This window comes from Mytilus californianus, unplaced genomic scaffold, assembly GCF_021869535.1.
Source record: "Mytilus californianus isolate M0D057914Y unplaced genomic scaffold, xbMytCali1.0.p SCAF_42, whole genome shotgun sequence".
In the NCBI taxonomy this organism is placed as follows: Eukaryota; Metazoa; Mollusca; class Bivalvia; order Mytilida; family Mytilidae; genus Mytilus; species Mytilus californianus.
In genome coordinates, this window is record NW_026262693.1 from 1,739,998 (window position 1) to 1,762,260 (window position 22,263).

Genomic DNA, 22,263 nt, shown 5'->3' on the forward strand with positions numbered 1-22,263 from the left:
AGCATGTCCTGCTTGGTCTTTACGGTCAATATTAGCGGTTGGTGATCCGATAGAGGAGTAGAGGTCGAATAAAGTAGTTGCTTTTCCTTATCATCGTACAATTTACGATAACAGACGATACAGGCAATTATCAGGTCCCCTTATCTGTGTGATACCTCTTTGGTTTGCCTGGGTGGTGCTTGGGTAATATACCTTTAATGGTAATTGGCCACAAGGTAATTGTCTGGCCTTTGGGATTTGTTATTTGTATTTTCTTTCTTAGGAAAAAGGCCGAGATGCTTCAGACTATGCTATCAATAGTCAACCAACGCCTTTTCAATGATAGTGACACCTCTATTGGACCTATAACAGACTCGGCTAAGTCTGTAGGGGAAAATATCCTGGTCGGTATGGTAAATACTAGCGGTTGGCTATCCGATATAGGGGTAGGGGTCGAAGAAAGTTTTGTTTTTTTTGCCGTACGATTGTACAGCTAACGGTAACTAATGATAAATACAGGTAGCCGGGAAACTTGGAGTTGTAATGGGCTATAATATACTTATATGGCATGCCTGAGCGGTGCACTGGGAATATTATTCCCCTTATATGTTGTTGTTTACAGGACACATTGGTTTTCGCACTCTAACTTTAGTTTAAGTGAATGGATCACCATGAAATTTTACCATAAGGTTCAATACCACAAAAGGAAGGTTGGGATTGATTTTGGGGGTTATGGTACCAACAGTTAAGGAATTAGGGGCCAAAAATAAGCATTTTTGTAACTTCCAGACATAACATGTGTGGTAGTGTATGGATCTCTCTGACATTGTACCACAAGGTTCCATATCACAAAGGGAATGCTGGGATTGATTTTGGGGGTAATTGCCTCAAAATTTTAGCAATTAGGGGTCAAAAAAGGGGCAAAAAACAAGCATTTTTCTAGTTTCATGATAATAACTTGTGTGTAAGTGTATGGATCTTTCTGAAATTGAACTACAAGGTTCCATATCACAAAGGGAAAGCTGGAATTGAGTTTGGGGGTAATTGCCCAAAACGTTAAGGAATAAGGGGCCAAAAAGGGGCCAAAAATAGCATTTTTCTAGTTTCCAGACAATAACTTGTGTTCAAGTGTATGGATCTCTCTGAAATTGTACTGCAAGGTACCATACCACAAAGGGAAGGCTGGGATTGAGTTTGGGGGTGATGAATCATAAGGGGGTTAAAAAAATTAAGGGGAGGGATTTTTTTTTTAAATTTTTCATTTTAAATTGGTTATTTCTGATTTATATATAAAAGCAAATAATAATGATATGGTTTGAATAGGTAAATTAAAAAATTTTAAAGTTCTTAGACCACATTCATTCTGTGTCAGAAACCTATGCTGTGTCAAATATTTAATCACAATCCAAATTCAGTGCTGTATCAAGCTTGAATGTTGTGTCCATACTTGCCCAACTGTTCAGGGTTCGACCTCTGCGGTCGTATCAAGCTGCACCCAGCGGAGCATTTTATTATATTTTGGGGGAATTTGGTGAAGAGAATTGTACATTTGTACCTGTTTTTATATTTTGGGGGTATTTGGTGAAGAGAATTGTACATTTGTACCTGTTTTTATATTTTTGGGGTATTTGGTGAAGAGAATTGTACATTTGTACCTGTGATTTATATTTTGGGGGTATTTGGTGAAGAGAATTGTACATTTGTTCCTGTGATTTATATTTTGGGGGTATTTGGTGAAGAGAATTGTACATTTGTACCTGTGATTTATATTTTGGGGGGTATTTGGTGAAGAGAATTGTACATTTGTACCTGTGATTTATATTTTGGGGGTATTTGGTGAAGAGAATTGTACATTTGTACCTGTGATTTATATTTTGGGGGTATTTGGTGAAGAGAATTGTACATTTGTACCTGTGATTTATATTTTGGGGGTATTTGGTGAAGAGAATTGTACATTTATACCTGTTTTTATATTTTGGGGGTATTTGGTGAAGAGAATTGTACATTTGTACCTGTTTTTGTCGAGCCTGCGACTTTTGTCGCAGAAAGCTCGACATAGTGATAGTGATCTGGCGGCGGTGGCGTAAGCTAACTTCTTTACATTTTAGAAGCTAGAAGACCTGGATGCTTCATACTTTGTATATAGATGCCTTATGTTACGAAGTTTCCGTCTGTCATATGTCCATTGTCCTTGACCTCATTTTCATGGTTCAGTGACTACTTGAAAAAAAGGCAACATTTTTTGTAATGTTAATTTCTTTCTTGTTATGAGTAATAGGATAACTATATTTAGTATGTGTGTACCTTGCAAGGTCCTCATGCCCGTCAGACAATTTTCATTTGACCTCGACCTCTTTTCATGAATCAGTGAACAAGGTTTAGTTTTCGTGGTCAAGTCCATATATCAGATACTATAAGCAGTAGGTCTACTATATTTGGTATATGGAATGATTGTAAGGTGTACATGTCCAACTGGTAGATGTCATCTGACCTTGACCTCATTTTCATGGTTCAGTGGTCAAAGTTAAGTTTTTGAGTTTTGGTCTTTTTTTCTAATACTATAGGCAATAGGTCAACTATATTTGGTGTATGGAAATATTTTATGATGTACATGTCAGTCTCGCAGGTTTTATTTGACCTTGACCTCATTTTCACGGTTCATTTCTCAGTGTTAAGTTTTTGTGTTTTGGTCTGTTTTTCTTAAACTATAAGCAATAGATCAACTATATTTGTTGTATGGAAGGATTGTAAGGTGTATATGTCTGTCTGGCAGGTATCATCTGACCTTGACCTCATTTTCATTGTTCATTGGTCAATGTTAAGTTTTCATGGTTAAGTTTGTTTCTTAGATACTATAAGCAATAGGTCAACTATATTTAATGCATACATTGATTGAAAGGTATACATGTCTGTCTGGCATGGTTCATCTGACCTTGACCTCATTTTTATGGTTCATTGGTCAATGTTAAGTTTTCTTGTTTAAGACTGTTTCTTAGAAACTATAAGCAATAGGTCAACTATGTTTGGTTTATTGAATGATTGTAAGGTGTACATGTATTTCTCGTTTGGTTTATCTGACCTTGACCTCATTTTCTTGGATCATGTTAAGTTTATGTGTTACTTGTAGTAATGCTTTATATTTAGGACTATCAACATAAAATCAATGGTTAGTAAAGAAGGCGAGACATTTCAGCGTGTGCACTCTTGGTGAAGAGAATTGTACATTTGTACCTGTTTTTATATTTTGGGGGTATTTGGTGAAGAGAATTGTACATTTGTACCTGTGATTTATATTTTGGAGGTATTTGGTGAAGAGAATTGTACATTTGTACCTGTGATTTATATTTTGGGGGTATTTGGTGAAGAGAATTGTACATTTGTACCTGTGATTTATATTTTGGGGGTATACGTATTTGGTGAAGAGAATTGTACATTTGTACCTGTGACTTATATTTTGGGGGTATTTGGTGAAGAGAATTGTACATTTGTACCTGTGAATTACATGTATATACATGTTCTACATGGACAGTACGCGCACAGTGTTTCAGATACAAATCACCTTGCTAGTGAATTTTCCATCTTATTGTCCCCCGCGCAACGCGTTGCAGTAGGACATAGAAATACCGGGCATCCGCCTGTTCGGTGTTGTTAGTGCTCTCACATGTACAATTCTTGACAGATTTAACAAACTTATATCATAGGTTTATATCAGCAATGTCTCGAACAAGTTCGAAAATCATTGACGATCAATCAAGTTATTTTTAAAAGAGTTAGGCCCTTGCAAATATTAATCGTATGTAAAATTGCATTGTTAGCGCTCTCATGTGTACAATTCTTGCCAGAATTTTATGAAACTCATATCATAGGTTTATATCAGCAATATCTTTGACACCTTCGAAAATAAGTGCTGATCAAATATTTTTAACAAGTAATGCCCCTTGGAAATATTAATTATATTGGAAATCACTTTGAATTTACCCTGAAGCATTCATTTCTCTGAAAGATTTATGAACAGTTTATAAGAACACAATTGCATTTGAAAAAAAGAAATTCACCATGATATTAACTATTGATTTATAATACATGAAATGAATTTCATAATGAAACTTTACTGTTTTTTTATACTGCTTTTTTTATTAAGTAGATCATGGAAGTAATATTTAAAAGGAATAACAACGACTAATTAGCATGTATTAACAGCCTGCAGAGCTCTGTACTAAAGTCATATGATTTTATCCAATTATAGTCTCAGCGGCAAGACCCCTTTGGTTACTATCTGTGATACCGCGGTTGTAAAATGGCATCTGGAATTTCTTATCAGTCACGTGATTTTATCGAGTCTGGTAATTATAAAGCACCTGTGTGAAGTCCGAGGTTTATTAATAAGAAGGTGGCGCTGTATCATATAAAACCTCTACCTTCAGAAAGAAGTCGTATGATGTAAAAAACTTGAAAAACGGACGAGAATTGTTCAACCTACAACAGTTTAGCATGGAAAATTGTATTTAATTTAACATATTTTTGCTTTTTACCGTTTGTTTTAAACTGTTCTAAAAGTATTTTCCGGTTAAAAGCGGATCCCGAGTAAACAGTTAAATACCGATGAATCGATCAGGTTTCACATGATGTTTAACAAAATAATGTAGACAAATCTAGACATAGATATTTTTACCGTTGAAATGTGCAAAGTTTATCGAGAAGTAAATTATTTCTAAATTTATGTATATGTCATAAATGTCATTGATTACATTATTGAAACTGGACAGCTAAAATATGGATAATATGGTCGTAAACATATATTTTTTTTAAAAGTGTTTATTGTGGAATACTTGTATTTTAATATAACAAGCTACAGCAAAATTAAAACAAACCGACAAAATGAGCTTGACGCTATCTGCATGTCTTACGGCAAATTCATTTTTACACGAATTAGTTAATGTATCAAGAACTATAAATTAAAGGATAGAACCGTTTAGAATTTTGAATATTTTAATTGATTAATACACGAAAGACTTAAATTATTCATATTTAATAAAAGGGGGTCCAAACGTATTTTTTGTACAATCATCTTCTTAACTTACGGAAATGGCTTTTTAACGGTCTGTAAATATTAAAATTGAAAATGACCCAGCCTTGTTCTCCAATTTCATATGTGATAGCTGTCGGTACTATTAAGATCGAACTAACCAGAAATAGGAAAATTGGACTAAAATAAAAATTGAACGAATGACTCTATTCACCAGCGTACATCAACGGAATGTAACGAATGGACTATTCGGGTTACTTCTTCTTCTTCTTCTGTGTATTAGCCTCCTTTAAGTAGGAGCACCTCCGAATGGAGTATATACCCTTAATGCATTATTAAATTTTTAATCACATTGTAAATATGTACAGCACATGCATATAAAAGAAACAAAGTTTTGTTTTTTACATGGCATATATACAGGGACTTGGGTTTTATTTTTAAACTATCTCAACTCATGTATATGTTAAAATCAATTATTATTGTTTTATATAAAGTCTAGAATAAAAGTAAACCAGTTATTGTTAAAAGACAATATTAAGTAAAATATGATCAGATTTGATAAAAAACAGGATTTTAATCCGCTATAATATATTAATAGTAGTGATTTCATAATACTGTAAAATACATAATGGATTTGGTGAATTTTACATTTATATAGAACTTATTGGAGTAAAATAGTACACTTTAAAATAATAAAATAAAATAATTTTTTTTTTTTTTTTTTTAACTAAGGTGGTTTTGGATGTTATCTGTGAGGATTTTTGATCTCTTTCCTTTTGTCTAATAAGATTTTATATTCATTTTATTTAATTATTGCATTAATTATAAGATAATTTGGCATCAATAGTGATTTTTAAATGAGATTAAAATAGCTTTTAGAATATATATGTACTGAATTTTGGTTCTTTTCTTTTTTTTATTTTCTTTGTTTGCACATTATGTACATTATATTTTATGCATTGTATACTTTATCTTTCATATTTCAGACTCGGTGCCGGGCTATGTATTCTAATGTCTATATGTATTATATTAAGGCATTATATTCTGTTGACTGAAATATTCCTGATGTTGTCCTGAGCTATGAATACTGTTTGTTATGGAATTATTAATATACGTATCCTTCTGTCTATTCTTATTCATTATTTTTTTCCAGAATTTTCAATCTGTCCATATGTACCGGTAGTTGAAAAATCACGTTTCTTGTTTTATTCTCAATAATGTTCACTAGTTTATTAGAATTGTTGAGCACTTCTTTATATTTTGTACAGTCTACTATCAACTGAGAAATTGCTGTCTTGTTTTTAAAGACATTGTTCCACTTTTCTGCAGTAATCTCATTGGTGATGATTTCTCTTATTTCTGAGAAGTACTTTTCTCTTGTAGTACTTAGTATTGGACAGGTTGTTAGGAAATGTATCACATCCTCATTACCACTGCAACAAAGTTGGCAAGTTGCTTCCACATTGTAATGTGTGAATTTGTATTTATCCGCTTGCAGTATATATGTCCCGGTCATTACTCTTGCTTTTATGATTGCCTTTCGTAGTTCGAATCGTGGGAGTTGTTTAATATTCCAGATATGATGTGGTTTGTTTGGTTCTAGATTGCTTGTATTAAGGAATTTTAGACTTGATTTGTTTTCTACATCAGCTAGGGTCTTTTCATTCCAAAATTTATCAGCTTTTATCTTGATAGTGTTTTTCCAATGCTCTTTCTTTGGCGTGTTCTTTTGTAATTGAGTGATGCTTGGCAGCCCATACATTTCTAGTATATCCATTATTCTTGTAAAAAAGCTCTTATTGTTGTCAAAATTTGTAGTTACTTGTCTGGTTAATATTTGATGTATTTTATCATTTCCACAGTTTAACAAAGATAAAAGGAGTGATAGACATCTTTTGTGTATTTCTGCCTCTATCGGCAAGGCTCCTATTAATAGTAAGACTGCTGCATTAGATGTTCTTTCTGGTAGGGATTGTATATGCCGGAGATTTTTCCTGTGAAATTTTTCAAGTTGCTCAATATTTGCCTTTGTCATGGGTTATAATACTTCGAGTCCATATATAAGTCTTGGTACAACATATGTTTTATAGATATTGTATGATGTTGGAGGATCCAGACCATTTGTTCCATGGACTCCTGACCCCATTAGTCCATATTTCGTCCTTCTCGCAATTTGTATTCTTTCTTGTATATTTATTTGGCATTCATTCTTTTCAGCTCTTATAATACCTAGATGTACACCTGATTCAGCAGTATCTATTTCATTGCCACCTAAATTCCATTTATAGTTACTTTTTGTCTTTGAGCAATCAATAATTTGTGTTTTCATTGGATGTATGGTATAATGATGTTCATTGGCATATCTGCTCAGTACGTTTAGCATTATCTGAAGCTCATTTTTATTGTTAGAGATAAATGCTATGTCATCAGCACATGTTGGGGTGCCTGCATATATATTTCCTAGGTTATATCCTAGAGCATTTTCTTCTAATTCTACAAGTAAATCCTGGACAAAAACTTTGTAAAGATGAGTGGATAATATTCCTCCTTGTCTCACACCTTGTTTGATGTTGAATGGGGTACTGATACCGTCCAGCCATTTCACTTTTGATGTCAGGTCATTATAGAGTTCTGTAAGTATCTTCCAATATACTGGATGTATATCCTGATTCAGCATCTTGTCCATCAGAATATAATGCTGAACTACATCAAATGCAAATTTTACGTCCAAAATATTAATAAAGAAATTTTCAGATCCTTTTTTTTCCTCATACCTGGCTTCTGATATAATTAGACTGGCCATTATTGGTGACAGACCTTTTGTAAAGCCAAACTGGAGGTCTGTTTTTTATTTTAAATTCAGCTTGGTTAGGAATGAGTACTCAAATGTTTTTCCTGTAACCGGTGTAACTGTTATGCCTCTATAATTGCCTAATTCAGTGGAATCTTTATCTTTTTTAAGCACTGGAGTGAGTATTCCGGATTTGAATAAGGTTGGAACCTTCCAATATAATAAGATGTTGTTAAATATTGATTTTAAAGCTGGTGTTACAATTTCTTTTGCATTTTTTAAATGTTCTGCTGTGATTCCATATTCATCAGGACTTTTTTTGGTGTTAAAGGACAATCTATTGCTTTCTCTATTTCAGATTCTGTAAACAATTCTGGAATATCTGTACATTCCTGTAAGGCCTCTTGTATGCAGCTTTGTCTAATTTTGCATAAATTCAAATACAGTCGTACTGTTCTTTTGGTATACTTAGGTCTTCATAGTACTGTGCAAAACCTTTTCTTTGCTCTTCTGGTAGGAACATGTATTCACCATTGATTTTAAGTTGTTGTTGTTCGATTGTTATTTCTACCTCTGTTTATCAGCCTATAAAAGAGCTGTGTGTTGGGATTGTTTATTATTTGCTGATATAGTTTTTGTCTGTCTAATGCTTGCTCTGTTCTAAGTTTGCTTCTTAACTTCTTTTTTTCATTCTTTAGCTCACTTGCTAAGACATGATCTTTTGTTTTTCCAACACTCTGCCATTTCTTGTATGTCTCTTTACATGATTTTAAAATTGTAAGAACTTCAGGAGAGGCTTTCCATTTTGGACCTTTTGTTTCCAACAATTTAGTTGGAATTGTTTTTTTCCCTGCAGTAGTCATTGTTTCTATTAACATGTCTAATTGTATGTTTACATCTTTTTCATTCTCTATGGAGCTTATACTGTTTTGAATGATACTATTATAACTCTTTTTGTCAATTTGATCCCATTGCAATTTGTACTTAGAATTATTGTTCTGTTGGTTTGATTTTCTGATTATTGTCATTTGAGAGGCTATTTTCATTTTAACAATTGTGTGTGCCTAGGTGTTTGCACAAGAGTTTTCCTCTATTGTATAGTCCTCTACCAAATTTTCATCTTGAACCAGTATGTAATCAATTTGGGATGAGGAGTTGCCTGCATGATGGAAGAATGTGTGAGTGTTTACTAATTCGACTCCAGTTGTCAGATTCATGTTCTTGGCAAAATTCCTGAGCATTTTGTCATGTTTGTTAGTTCTTGATGTTTGTAATTCCATTTAAATCTCCAGCTAGTACAATTTTATGCGTATTTTCGTATTTCTGTATTATATCATATATAATGTCCAAGCATTCTGTATATTCTGAAAGAGAGTCAGAATTATGTGTTGGCATATACGAATTGATAAGGCAAATATCCTTAGTTGCTTTTATAAGGATTGCTATTATCCTTTCATTTCCGTCTTTCAATTTCTTGATTCTGCTTGACCATTGTGAGGGCCACAGAACAGATACCCCTCCTCTTCCTTTTGGCAATTTAAAGCTATCCAATGGGTCGTTTGTGTCATAACACCTTGTATGATCATCCATCTTTAGGAGTAGTATCTTTATTTCCTTCGCACGTATATACGACAAAAACTTGTCTGTTCGTAGTTTTCCGTGAACACGAAAATGACCGAAAAGTGTCAGTGATTTGATCGATCACATACGGAGAATCAACTTCCATGCCAGATATTAAACCAATTAACGAGTTATCGAAAGATGGGCGGTAACGCAGATGAAACCTTTGAAGTGACGACGTTGTTATTTCTTTTAAATATTACTTCCATGAGTAGATGCATGTCTATCTCATCAGAATTTTGGTATGTCATGTCTTACTATTTTACGTCATTTGGAGAATTGTGTTTTTAACATGCTAGGTCTTAAATGATTGAATCTGTGAAACTTTTTTTTAATGTGAAATGCATCATTGTTAACATAACAGTTGTTCTGAAATGCTTAAAAAAGTAAATCAAATAACACATTTCATAAATATGTTTTTGCATGTATTTAAGCCCATGCAATAACTGCCTTTCTAAAGTGTTGACTACTATTCTTTCTACAGTAAAAGATGGCCTTCAAAAATATTGTGATGAGATATATTCAACTTGTGGTGTCAATCAGATGTAGATTCACAAAAATTCTAAACATCTACTGCTAAATCTTAGATCACAATCTCTGCAATTTTGCAGCAACATTTAGACCTTTGATTTGTCTACGCTTTACACTACTATTCCCCATGCTCAATTGAAAGATCGACTTCGCCATCTCATTAAACAGAGCTTTTTCTTTATAAAAATGGGAATCGTAGATATAAATTTCTTGTTTTGGGTTATAATAATTTTGTATTTTGTGAAGAACCACACTGATTCTATCAGAAAATACAGTGAAGATGATTTTATCAAAATGCTGGACTTTTTAATCGACAATATATTTGTTGAGTTTGGAGGATTGATATTTCAACAGACAGTCGGTATTCCAATGGGTACTAAATGTGTACCACTTCTGGCCGACTTGTTTTTGTACTCGTATGAAGCAGAATTCATTCAGAACCTTCTAAAAGACAAAAAGAAAAAGCACCTTGCAAAATTCTTTAATTTTACTTTCAGATATATTGATGATGTCCTATCACTGAATAACCCATATTTCAGTCAGTACTTGGATCTCATATATCCCAGTGAACTTGAAACTAAGGATACTACTGAAAGAAGAAGGACTGCTTCATACCTTGATCTTTTCCTCAATATTGTCACAGATGGACGACTTCACAAAAATCTATGACAAACGGGATGATTTCAACTTCCCAATTATCAATTTCCCATTTCTGAGCAGTAACATACCATCTGCTCCGTCGTATAGTGTTAACATATCTCAACTGATACGTTATGCTCATGCATGTTCACACAATACGGACCGCATATACAAGAGTGTGCTCCTTACACATAAACTGATCCAACAGAGTTCTGAGAAGGAAAGATTAAAAATGACACTCCGTAAATTTTATGGACACCATCACGAATTGGTTGATCTACTAGTATACGATGTGTCTGTGTCTAAACTAACTAATGACATTTTTACCACGTCTTAGATTGTGGTTTAACATCTATGTCGTCTGTCTGCTAAGTACCGAACGTGACCTATTCCCGAATATGACTGTTATACCGAGTGTTAATTTGCATTGCTATACGATGTGTCTCTGTATTTTGTACATCCAACCTTCATGTATTTATTTTTGATGTTTCTGTTATGGTTTCGGTTGGATAATGTGTTATGTAGGTGTAAGATGGGGTGCCAATGAATTATTACTGTGTATCATTACAGGAACAATTCTATTCACTAATGGTGTAATATGGGGTGCCAATGCTTTATTACTGATCCTAGATGCCACAGGAAAACCTGGTTTTCTGTTGAAGTACAAATTTTAAGAAGACAAAAGTGTACCAGTAAGTTCCCAAGTCAAAGTGGACAGCAGTTCTTTAGCAGTTTATTAGCATTCACAGTTCTTACTCGACAGCTGTTCTTTAGCAGTTCATTAGCATTCACAGTTGCCAAACTCAAGGCAATAGTTAATTTGCATATAGCCATTCCAATAGCATTCCATAGCAGTTTCTTAGCAGTTTATGTAGCCTTCACAGTTATTTAGCAGTTATTTTTGACGAAAAATTTAAATGAGATACTCAAAAACTGCTATCTTCCCTGAATATTCATGAGAACTGCTATAATAACAGCTATCAATAATGAATATTCATAGAAACTGCTAAGTTGTGCAATCCATTTCTAAACTGCTAATAACTGCTATGGAATGCTATCAGATCTGTCAAAAGTTGGAATACAAAGGTACACTTGAATATACAGTGTACAAGATATGAATGCAAAAATAAAATTCTAATATTTTGACTGCAAGTCTTGTTGAAATTTCAAAAAGTTGCACCAGCTTATATTTGTGATTTGAGCAGTAACTGCAATCAAATGACTCTATTTTAATCCAATAACAGACTTGTCAAGGGGTGTAAACATGCTTTGTGAGTACTGTACCTGGCCTTATACCCCTTATTAATTATGTCAGTGTCAGAATAATAGGAACAGTTAAGAATTATAATGCACTTTAAATATCAGTGCTTATAAAAAGCAACTTATTCAATAAGAGTGGTACCTTAAGAGACTATTTATTACCTTGACTAAGTGATTTTCAGATTAAAAGTAATTTTATTTTTATTATTATTTAATTACCAAAATGTACTACTAATTTCTCTTCTACTTTATATATTTTGTGTGGATCAAAAGAAAACAGTTATCTCCTCTTTCTCTTTTGGAATTAAACAAAATAATTCTTAATACATGTAATATATTATGTTTCCACTTTCTGAAAAAATTTAAGTAACATATATATTAACTTCATTAAATGGATTGCTTGGTCAATATTAAACAATCAGCTATATGTGACCTAGGTTTCCCTAATATTCCCTCCCCCTTTTTCAACGCTTGAATATGATTTATTTTTGTTCTTTTTACAAAATTATATTAAAATATTCATATTTTTATTTTCAATTAACATCTTGCACTGTTAGTATATGCTAGTATTTTATTACAATCCTATCATCATCAGATATTCTATTTGAATAAACAACTATCCCCCCTTTTTTGGGGCTTTCTGTATTATTTTTGTTTTCCCTACAAAGTTATGTCAGAAAATACACATGCATTATCTGTAACTTCAACTTACTGTACTGCAGGTGTGAGAAATTATTCCATTTAGCCCAAATTAAACTTCATAAATGACAAAAATACAGTTTTTCACTAGCAAGTATTTACACACAGCTTGGAGCCAAAATGCACATTTGAAAATGATCAAATAACCTTCAAATAAAGGTTTACTATCAAGCTAAAAACACAGCCAGATCCAAGCATTTTTATAACAAAGATTAAAACCAAAACTGCTATCAAACTGCTATTGAACTGCTGTCATAACTGTTGTCCAATTGACAAATTGACAACAGTTTAGAAGGTAGATCCAGACTGCTAAGATGAATGCTAAGAGGAATGCTAAGAAATGGTGAAATAAGGCAGTTTCTCAAACTGCTATTAGATGGAATGCTATGAACAGCTGAAAGACTGCTAAAAATATGAAGAACTGGTAAATAACAGCTAATAAACTGCTAATGATAGCAGTTCAGTTTGACTTGGGTTGTTATTACTCATGTATTGACAATAATTAATTATTGTTATTATAACTTATATAGGTGATAAACAATTCTATTGGGTAACATGTTTATAATCATGTGACATAGGTGATAAACAATTCTATTGAGTAACACAGTAATACGTGACATAGGTGATAAACAATTCTATTGGGTAACATGTTTATAATCATGTGACATGGAAGGATTCAGTTAAGGTGGTACATAACACTACAGGGAGATAACTCTGTAAAAATCAGCTGAACGTTTTAATCACGTTCTATTGTTAAGGAAATATCAAGCTTCTCAATGATCAAAATTAGTGTTTGTCAAACTGCTATATATATATTCAATGAAAGTTTTCAGATATAGTGTGTGGTTAAAGTTTTTTGAAATTTTTATATTTTTGTCAAAGGGTCAGAGTAGATATTTTGACAAAATGTTCTGAAAATTAAACGAGCCAAATTAATTTTAGTCAAGGTGTTTGGTACCACCTTAATGTTCATTTAAGGTCAAGTTAACAGTCATTTGACAGTAAATGGGTTATGTCACAGATTTTCTTACCATGTTGCATACAACTTTGGCTCGTTGAACTTGAACTGAAAATCAAAATAATAATGCATTTATCTGTTTTATTTTCTAAAATATTACTGATTGACTTCTTTCAAAATATGTGAATATTTGTGTAGGAAGCACATAAAATCAGTGAAAAAATTCTTAAATTTGTCTTAAAATCGTCAAATTTCAAATCAGTAGATTTTTCCTTGAAAGACTATATATTGTTGGTACTAAAATTTCCGTTTTAATCATGTAAATTATAACATATGGTCACTGACTTCATTGTAACGGTATGTATAATTGTAAGTGCTGTTCTAGGTGAATTAATCATTACATCATCGCGTTGTAGGCCGCTAAACGTTGATTTTTTTACGTTTTTCACTACCAACAAGATAACAGTTTGGTTAATACACAAAAAATGTTGTCGGTGACCATATGATTATTTTATATCATTAAAACGGAAGTTTATATTCCAACAATTTTACTTGTTTAAGATAAATCTATGGATTTGAAGATTTTGAGACAAATGTAAGAATGTTTTTTTCCGATTTTATGTGCTTTCTATACAAGTTCTCACCTATTTTGAAAGAATTCAATCAGTAATATTTCAGAAAATTAAAAAAAATGAATGCTTTATAATTCAATCTGTGACATAGCCCATTTACTATTCCTTGACCTTTAATGCAAGGAAGGACGAATAACCCTAAAAATTTACACCCAGCAATGAATAACCCTATTATTCACCGGTGAATAACCTTTTCAGATTCTTGATTTGTACACAAGTTATCTCCCATCAAAATGACATCACAGACTTATGTAATCTTTTTATTAAACAGGTTGATAGAGAGAAGTTAAAGAAGGCTGTGAAAATTGTTTTGTTTAATGGATTTGTTGTTTCCTTTCCCATGACATTGTTTGGATTTTATTTGATGAAATGGCGTGGCTGTGCTATTAGTGGTGAGATGCCTTCATTTGCCTGGATTCTGTTAGAGCTAACTGTGTTTAGTTTGGTGGAAGAAATTGGATTTTACTACTCTCACAGGTACAATAAACATAGACAAGTTATTTAAAGTTGATACACATAAATTACAAGTAATATAAGCTCTGTAGATTCTGGGAACATCCTAAAGGTATAACACACAATACAGGGAACATCTCACAGGTATAATACACAATACAGGGAACATCTCACAGGTATAATACACAATACAGGGAACATCTCACAGGTATAATACACAATACAGGGAACATCTCACAGGTATAATACACAATACAGGGAACATCTACAGGTATAATACACTATACAGGGAACATCTCACAGGTATAATACACTATACAGGAAATATCTCACAGGTATATATAATACACTATACAGGAAATATCTCACAGTTATGATATGATATTATTACAGGATTATTTCTGTATTGGCCTTTTTATTGGTTAGAGGCTTGATGGTGTAACGTTAGTTTGCCTCAACCTTATGTTAAGAAACTTATACACAATGCTTATTACCACACAACACAGAACAAGTTTAAATTTGGTAGGCGTCCAATTTATTTTTCTAGAGTAAAGCCCCTTTACAAATGGACAAATTGCTGAATTTTTCGTTTCTGTTCTCTAACTTAAGTTAACCTCAACCAAATGTTAAGAAACTCATACACAATGCTTATTACCACAAAACTCAGATCAAGTATGATTTTGGGTATTGTCACTTTTATCTTTCTTGAGTTATGCCCCTTTATAACATTATATGCAAGAGGGGGCATTATCTGTGTCCCATGGACACATTCCCCATTTATTTGTGTTACATTTCTTTGCACAAGATTTTTTCATCCAAACGTGTAAGTGTGTTTTTGTGAATTAAATAATTGTCATAGTTTTAACAACATTTCTGTACCTGGAACTGAAACTATCCAGATCTGACATTTCATTTATAAGTTGGAAATGCCAAATGCTGAATATCTGGTGCTGTTTTGAGGTATTATCTCTTTCTATATCTTGAAACTGAGGATTTCACCCTTCTCAGTCACTATAAAACATAAATAGTAACCGAAAAGGTACTGACATTGCATGAGATGTAGGAAGAAAATAAAATATACAAGTAAAATGGATGTGGTTAGGTAGGAAAGAAATTACCAAACCCACAACCAACATACATTCTTTAAGTAATTTTGCAAACATTAAATAGACTTGTAAACCAATACAAGTATTTCAGGCTTCTTGGAGTCTCAGACTGACGCACTGTCTTCATTTTAAGTTATGTTTATATTTCAAAGTAATGGAGTATTTGAGACTAAACTTTTTATAATTCATACTGAAGCACCTTCCCAGAAATTATATGATTATTTTATATCACAGACTGAAGCATTTAACATATTTTTTTATATTTCAAACTTTTGCACTGCCCTTAGACTTTAAATTTGATTTATATAAATTTACAACTGAATTTTTACTTTTGTGTATATTTAAAACTAAAACACAGCCTCAGATTTGATGTTTTTTTATATTACAGACTGATGCATCATCACAGACTTTATAAGCACTTCCATAAGCTACACTATGAATGGACAGCTCCAATAGGGATTATATGTATCTATGTTTTATATTACAGACTGATGCACCATCCCAGACTTTATAAGCACTTCCATAAGCTACACCATGAATGGACAGCTCCAATAGGGATTATATGTATCTATGTTTTATATTACAGACTGATGCACCATCCCAGACTTTATAAGCACTTCCATAAGCTACACCATGAATGGACAGATCCAATAGGGATTATATGTATCTATGTTTTATATTGCAGACTGATGCACCATCCCAGACTTTATAAGCACTTCCATAAGCTACACCATGAATGGACAGCTCCAATAGGGATTATATGTATCTATGTTTTATATTACAGACTGATGCACCATCCCAGACTTTATAAGCACTTCCATAAGCTACACCATGAATGGACAGCTCCAATAGGGATTATATGTATCTATGTTTTATATTGCAGACTGATGCACCATCCCAGACTTTATAAGCACTTCCATAAGCTACACCATGAATGGACAGATCCAATAGGGATTATATGTATCTATGTTTTATATTACAGACTGATGCACCATCCCAGACTTTATAATCACTTACATAAGCTACACCATGAATGGAAAGCTCCAATAGGGATTATATGTATCTATGTTTTATATTACAGACTGATGCACCATCCCAGACTTTATAATCACTTACATAAGCTACACCATGAATGGACAGCTCCAATAGGGATTATATGTATCTATGTTTTATATTACAGACTGATGCACCATCCCAGACTTTATAAGCACTTCCATAAGCTACACCATGAATGGACAGCTCCAATAGGGATTATATGTATCTATGTTTTATATTACAGACTGATGCACCATCCCAGACTTTATAAGCACTTCCATAAGCTACACCATGAATGGACAGCTCCAATAGGGATTATATGTATCTATGCTTTATATTACAGACTGATGCACCATCCCAGACTTTATAAGCACTTCCATAAGCTACACCATGAATGGACAGCTCCAATAGGGATTATATGTATCTATGTTTTATATTTCAGACTGATGCACCATCCCAGACTTTATAAGCACTTCCATAAGCTACACCATGAATGGACAGCTCCAATAGGGATTATATGTATCTATGTTTTATATTTCAGACTGATGCACCATCCCAGACTTTATAAGCACTTCCATAAGCTACACCATGAATGGACAGCTCCAATAGGGATTATATGTATCTATGTTTTATATTACAGACTGATGCACCATCCCAGACTTTATAAGTACTTCCATAAGCTACACCATGAATGGACAGCTCCAATAGGGATTATATGTATCTATGTTTTATATTACAGACTGATGCACCATCCCAGACTTTATAAGCACTTCCATAAGCTACACCATGAATGGACAGCTCCAATAGGGATTATATGTATCTATGTTTTATATTACAGACTGATGCACCATCCCAGACTTTATAAGCACTTCCATAAGCTACACCATGAATGGACAGCTCCAATAGGGATTATATGTATCTATGTTTTATATTTCAGACTGATGCACCATCCCAGACTTTATAAGCACTTCCATAAGCTACACCATGAGTGGACAGCTCCAATAGGGATTATATGTATCTATGTTTTATATTTCAGACTGATGCACCATCCCAGACTTTATAAGCACTTCCATAAGCTACACCATGAATGGACAGCTCCAATAGGGATTATATGTATCTATGTTTTATATTACAGACTGATGCACCATCCCAGACTTTGTAAGTACTTCCATAAGCTACACCATGAATGGACAGCTCCAATAGGGATTATATGTATCTATGTTTTATATTACAGACTGATGCACCATCCCAGACTTTATAAGTACTTCCATAAGCTACACCATGAATGGACAGCTCCAATATGGATTATATGTATCTATGCTCCAATAGGGATTATATGTATCTATGCTCCAATAGGGATTATATGTATCTATGCTCCAATAGGGATTATATGTATCTATGCTCATCCCTTAGAGCACTGTATCAGTAACTTAATGCCTATCATGATGGGACCAATAATAATGGGGTCACACTTAGCTACAGGTTGGATGTGGTTCTTCGTTGCTCTGGTGTCTACGACTATATCCCACAGTGGATATCATTTCCCGTTCCTCCCATCACCTGAGGCACATGATTTCCATCATCAGAAGTAAGTCATATGTGAACTCCGTGTAATCACAGTCAGAAGTAAGTCTTATGTGAACTCCGTGTAATCACACATAGTCATAGTCATATGTGAACTCAGTGTAATCACAGTCAGAAGTAAGTCATATGTGAACTCAGTGTAATCACAGTCAGAAGTAAGTCATATGTGAACTCAGTGTAATCACAGTCAGAAGTAAGTCATATGTGAACTCAGTGTAATCACACATAGTCATAGTCATGTGTGAACTCAGTGTTATCACAGTGAGAAGTAAGTCATATGTGAACTCAGTGTAATCACACATAGTCATAGTCAGATGTTATATATATAGTTTTACAAAATATCTAAAGAATGACTTTTAAGAATCTATACTTTTTTTATGCCCCCGCCGTAGCGGTGGGGGCATTAAGTTTTGCCCTTGTCCGTCTGTACGTCCAAACATCCCAAAATTGGTTTCCGTTCTCTAACTTGAGTTTGCCTCAACCTTATGTTATGTAACTTATGCACAATGCTTATTACCACAAAACACAGATCAAGTTTGAATTTTGGTGGCTTCACTTTAACCGTTCTACAGTTATGCCCCTCTATAAATAGAAATATTGCAAAATTTTAGTTTCCGTTCTCTAACTTAAGTTTGCCTCAACCAAATGTTATGAAACTTATACACAATGCTTATTACCACAAAACACAGATCAAGTTAGAATTTTGGTGGCGTCACTTTAACCGTTCTAGAGTTATGCCCCTTTATAAATTGAAATATTGGAAAATTTTAGTTTCCGTTCTCTAACTAAAGTTTGCCTCAACCAAATGTTATGACACTTATACACAATGCTTATTACCACAAAACACAGATCAAGTTTGAATTTTGGTGGCGTCACTTTAACCGTTCTAGAGTTATGCCCCTTTATAAATTGAAATATTGCAAAATTTTTAGTTTCCGTTCTCTAACTTAAGTTTGCCTCAACCAAATGTTATGAAACTTATACACAATGCTTATTACCACAAAACACAGATCAAGTTTGAATTTTGGTGGCTTCACTATAACCGTTCTAGAGTTATGCCCCTCTATAAATTGAAATATTGCAAAATTTTAGTTTCCGTTCTCTAACTTAAGTTTGCCTCAACCAAATGTTATGAAACTTATACACAATGCTTATTACCACAAAACACAGATCAAGTTTGAATTTTGGTGGCGTCACTTTAACCGTTCTAGAGTTATGCCCCTTTATAAATGGATAAATTGCAAAATTTTTAGTTTCCGTTCTCTAACTTAAGTTTGCCTAAACCAAATGTTATGAAACTTATACACAATGCTTATTACTACATAATACAGATTAAGACATTCATTAAGGACGAAATTTGGTGGCGACACTTTTACCATTCTTGAGTTATGTCCCTTTAGAAACATGAAAATTGCTGAATTTTTCGTTTCCATTCTCTAACTTTAGTTTGTCTCAACCAAATGTTGAAACTTATACACAACCGTTCTAGAGTTATGCGTGTTTACAAATAGAAAAATTGCTGAATTTTTAGTTTCTGTTCTCTACTTCAGTTAGCCTCAACCAAATGTTATGAGACTTACACACAATGCTTGTTACCACAAAACTCAGATCAAGTTCAAATTTGGGTAGCGTCACTTTTACCGTTCTTCAGTTATGTCCCTTTATAACTTTATGATATGCAAGCAGGGGCATCATCTGTGTCCACATGTGGAGACTATCCACATTTATGTATTTATAGTTTTAAAGGTAGAAAAAAGATATGCATTTCATTTGGCATTTTTATTCTAGCCTTTGGTTAGAATAGCCAAATCATTTGATATTTCTGTGGGTCTAGCTTGGGGTAAGAATAGCCAAGACAATCTGTATTAATTTCGATCCAGTCTTTCTCATTGGCAATCATACCACATCTCCTTATTTTTGTATTTTTTATTTAAGTTAAATAAATAAAACAGTTTATATTAATTTTGGTCAAGACTAGGGTTAGAATGGCCAAAACAACTGTTGATAATTCGAGATTAGTCTTTGGTTGTGTTGTGAGCTGAACAGACTGATAGAGATTGTGGTAAATAGTGAAAGGCAAAAAATTGGATTTTGCATTTTTTTTTACTCATCTTTTTATTAGTTATCTCCTACAGTTTCCATAAACATTTCATGCTGTCTTTATTTAATGTTAACAACTGACTTCCATTGTCAAAATTTATGATTCTGTAACGGAAGAGCATGTCTTTAACTAGAAAATCCCATTGTTACCTCCAGGACCTCTGTGTTTTACGTCAGTACTCTAACAGACTGAGCTAAAGAAGTACTTCCCTAGCTCAACAGCTTAAGGCTTGCGAAGTATTTAATTTTTAAGAAAAGCATACCTGTCCCAATAGAATTTACTAAAATAGTGAAAACTGAAGTCAGTTTGCCCATTTGACCAATGCAAAAGGCACATAATAATTTAAAATTGTGTAAAACTAGAACTAGATTCAGATAAACATGACATTTTCTGAATTCAATGATTTTCAATCTCCCTAGCAAATCACAAAACAAATGTCATTAAACTGACATATTTGCTCTTTTTTTTTGGCTTGAACCCTAACAAATGCTTAATGTACATACTTATTACTATATCTGATGATTTGATTGTTTTATAGGTTTACCAACTGTTTTGGAGTTCTTGGTGTACTGGATCGCCTCCATGGAACAGACAACAACTTCAGGTCCAGTAAAGCCTACGAGAGACACATCATGTTACTAAGTCTGACACCCCTGTCTCAACAATATCCAGATACACCACCAAAACAATGTTTGGAGAAAACATCTGATTACAAACGTGATTAAAAGGTTTTAATACCACACATAATTGTGGGAAACAACCTATTTTACAATGTTTAATATTTGATTATTTTACGTCAACAATTTTTTTGTTACCCTTGTGTTATTGAAGGACATATTGACTGACTTTTAAACTGTAGCCATTGAAAGGTACATTATAGGTTGTTAGACCAGATTTGCTGTTGTGATCTGATGTGTGAAAGTTATTTGATCTGTTTTACAGCTTTGCTGTTTTTTTTTTTTATGTCCATATGTTATTATTCGGCTCAGTCTCAGAGCTCATTTACATTTAGTTTAAATCAAATAATGCATTAGGTGAGACAGTCTACTGTTTTTTCAACACTTGTTTTCAATTTGTTTTTTTAGAGATTGACACCCAGTATAATTTATCTATTAACTTGGACTTCCAGAATGTATTATTTTTTATTAATATTCATTGTACATTTTTATCAGTTTAGAAATGACTAGAGCAGAAACTTTCATTCAATATAAGATAAACTTATTATATATAAATAGATCCATTGATAGATTGATGAATGGTGCTTCACACTATACTTGGCACATTTAGCTATATCAAGGCAGTTTTTATTGCTAGCTCATGGTGTATGTTTTGCTTTGACTTATAATTATTGATTGTCCTGTTGGTACATTCTGCCTCTTGTTATATATAGAAATTATATTTACTTTTATTAATTATGCCTTTAAATGAAGTAAATTGAATATTGGACTAAATAGGTCACTAATGTTAAGATACCGGGTACTTAAAGGATAAATGTACCTTGTAAATTAAAAATGTAACTTACAAAATGTATAAGGAATTGCTGCCTAGACCATGTAGACTGCAAATTCTGCTTTTTGTTTTACATATATTTAATTACCATGCAAAAAATAATGGTTAGTACTTTTATTAGTTATATTTACATTATCAGAGGATTCAAGAAACTATTAATTTGGTTACCTGTGAAAATACAGGTAAAAACTAAGAAGGGAACACCGATTATGTGGACACAAACACAGAAATAGTAACACCTGTGTTTGTTTGTCTTTATGTGCTACATTTTTTAATGTCATATAATTTGTACAGAAATTGTTATACTATTTATAAGGATTTAAAAGTGCTGCAATTAAGA

The 22,263-nt window shown here is 33.1% G+C and overlaps 1 protein-coding gene across 15 annotated transcripts; it reads left to right on the plus strand.

Annotated features, from left to right (window-relative positions):
- Positions 1-14,409: 14,409 nt before the first annotated feature.
- Positions 14,410-21,395, plus strand: LOC127699868 (fatty acid hydroxylase domain-containing protein 2-like). 15 transcript variants are annotated; one of them, XM_052203280.1, is made up of 3 exons: positions 14,410-14,612; positions 17,964-18,317; positions 20,953-21,395. In XM_052203280.1, the coding sequence occupies exons 1-3, from the start codon at positions 14,476-14,478 to the stop codon at positions 21,137-21,139; spliced, it is 678 nt and encodes a 225-aa protein (XP_052059240.1). In that variant the 5' UTR covers positions 14,410-14,475; the 3' UTR covers positions 21,140-21,395. The 15 variants fall into 15 exon arrangements, 1 of the variants encoding a protein (XP_052059240.1); XR_007981245.1 differs by lacking the exons at positions 17,964-18,317; positions 20,953-21,395 and adding an exon at positions 17,766-17,858 and having other exon boundaries at positions 14,485-14,612; XR_007981246.1 differs by lacking the exons at positions 17,964-18,317; positions 20,953-21,395 and adding an exon at positions 17,667-17,746 and having other exon boundaries at positions 14,485-14,612.
- The last annotated feature ends 868 nt before the right edge of the window (positions 21,396-22,263 follow it).

What these genes read in the sequence shown, in the direction of transcription:
- LOC127699868 (XM_052203280.1), top strand. Translation starts at nt 14,476, where the DNA reads ATGACATTGTTTGGATTTTATTTGATGAAATGGCGTGGCTGTGCTATT. An exon ending in GGATTTTACTACTCTCACAG is followed by an intron (nt 14,613 to 17,963) that starts GTACAATAAACA and finishes TTTATATTACAG; the next exon opens with ACTGATGCACCATCCCAGAC. An exon ending in CATGATTTCCATCATCAGAA is followed by an intron (nt 18,318 to 20,952) that starts GTAAGTCATATG and finishes ATTGTTTTATAG; the next exon opens with GTTTACCAACTGTTTTGGAG.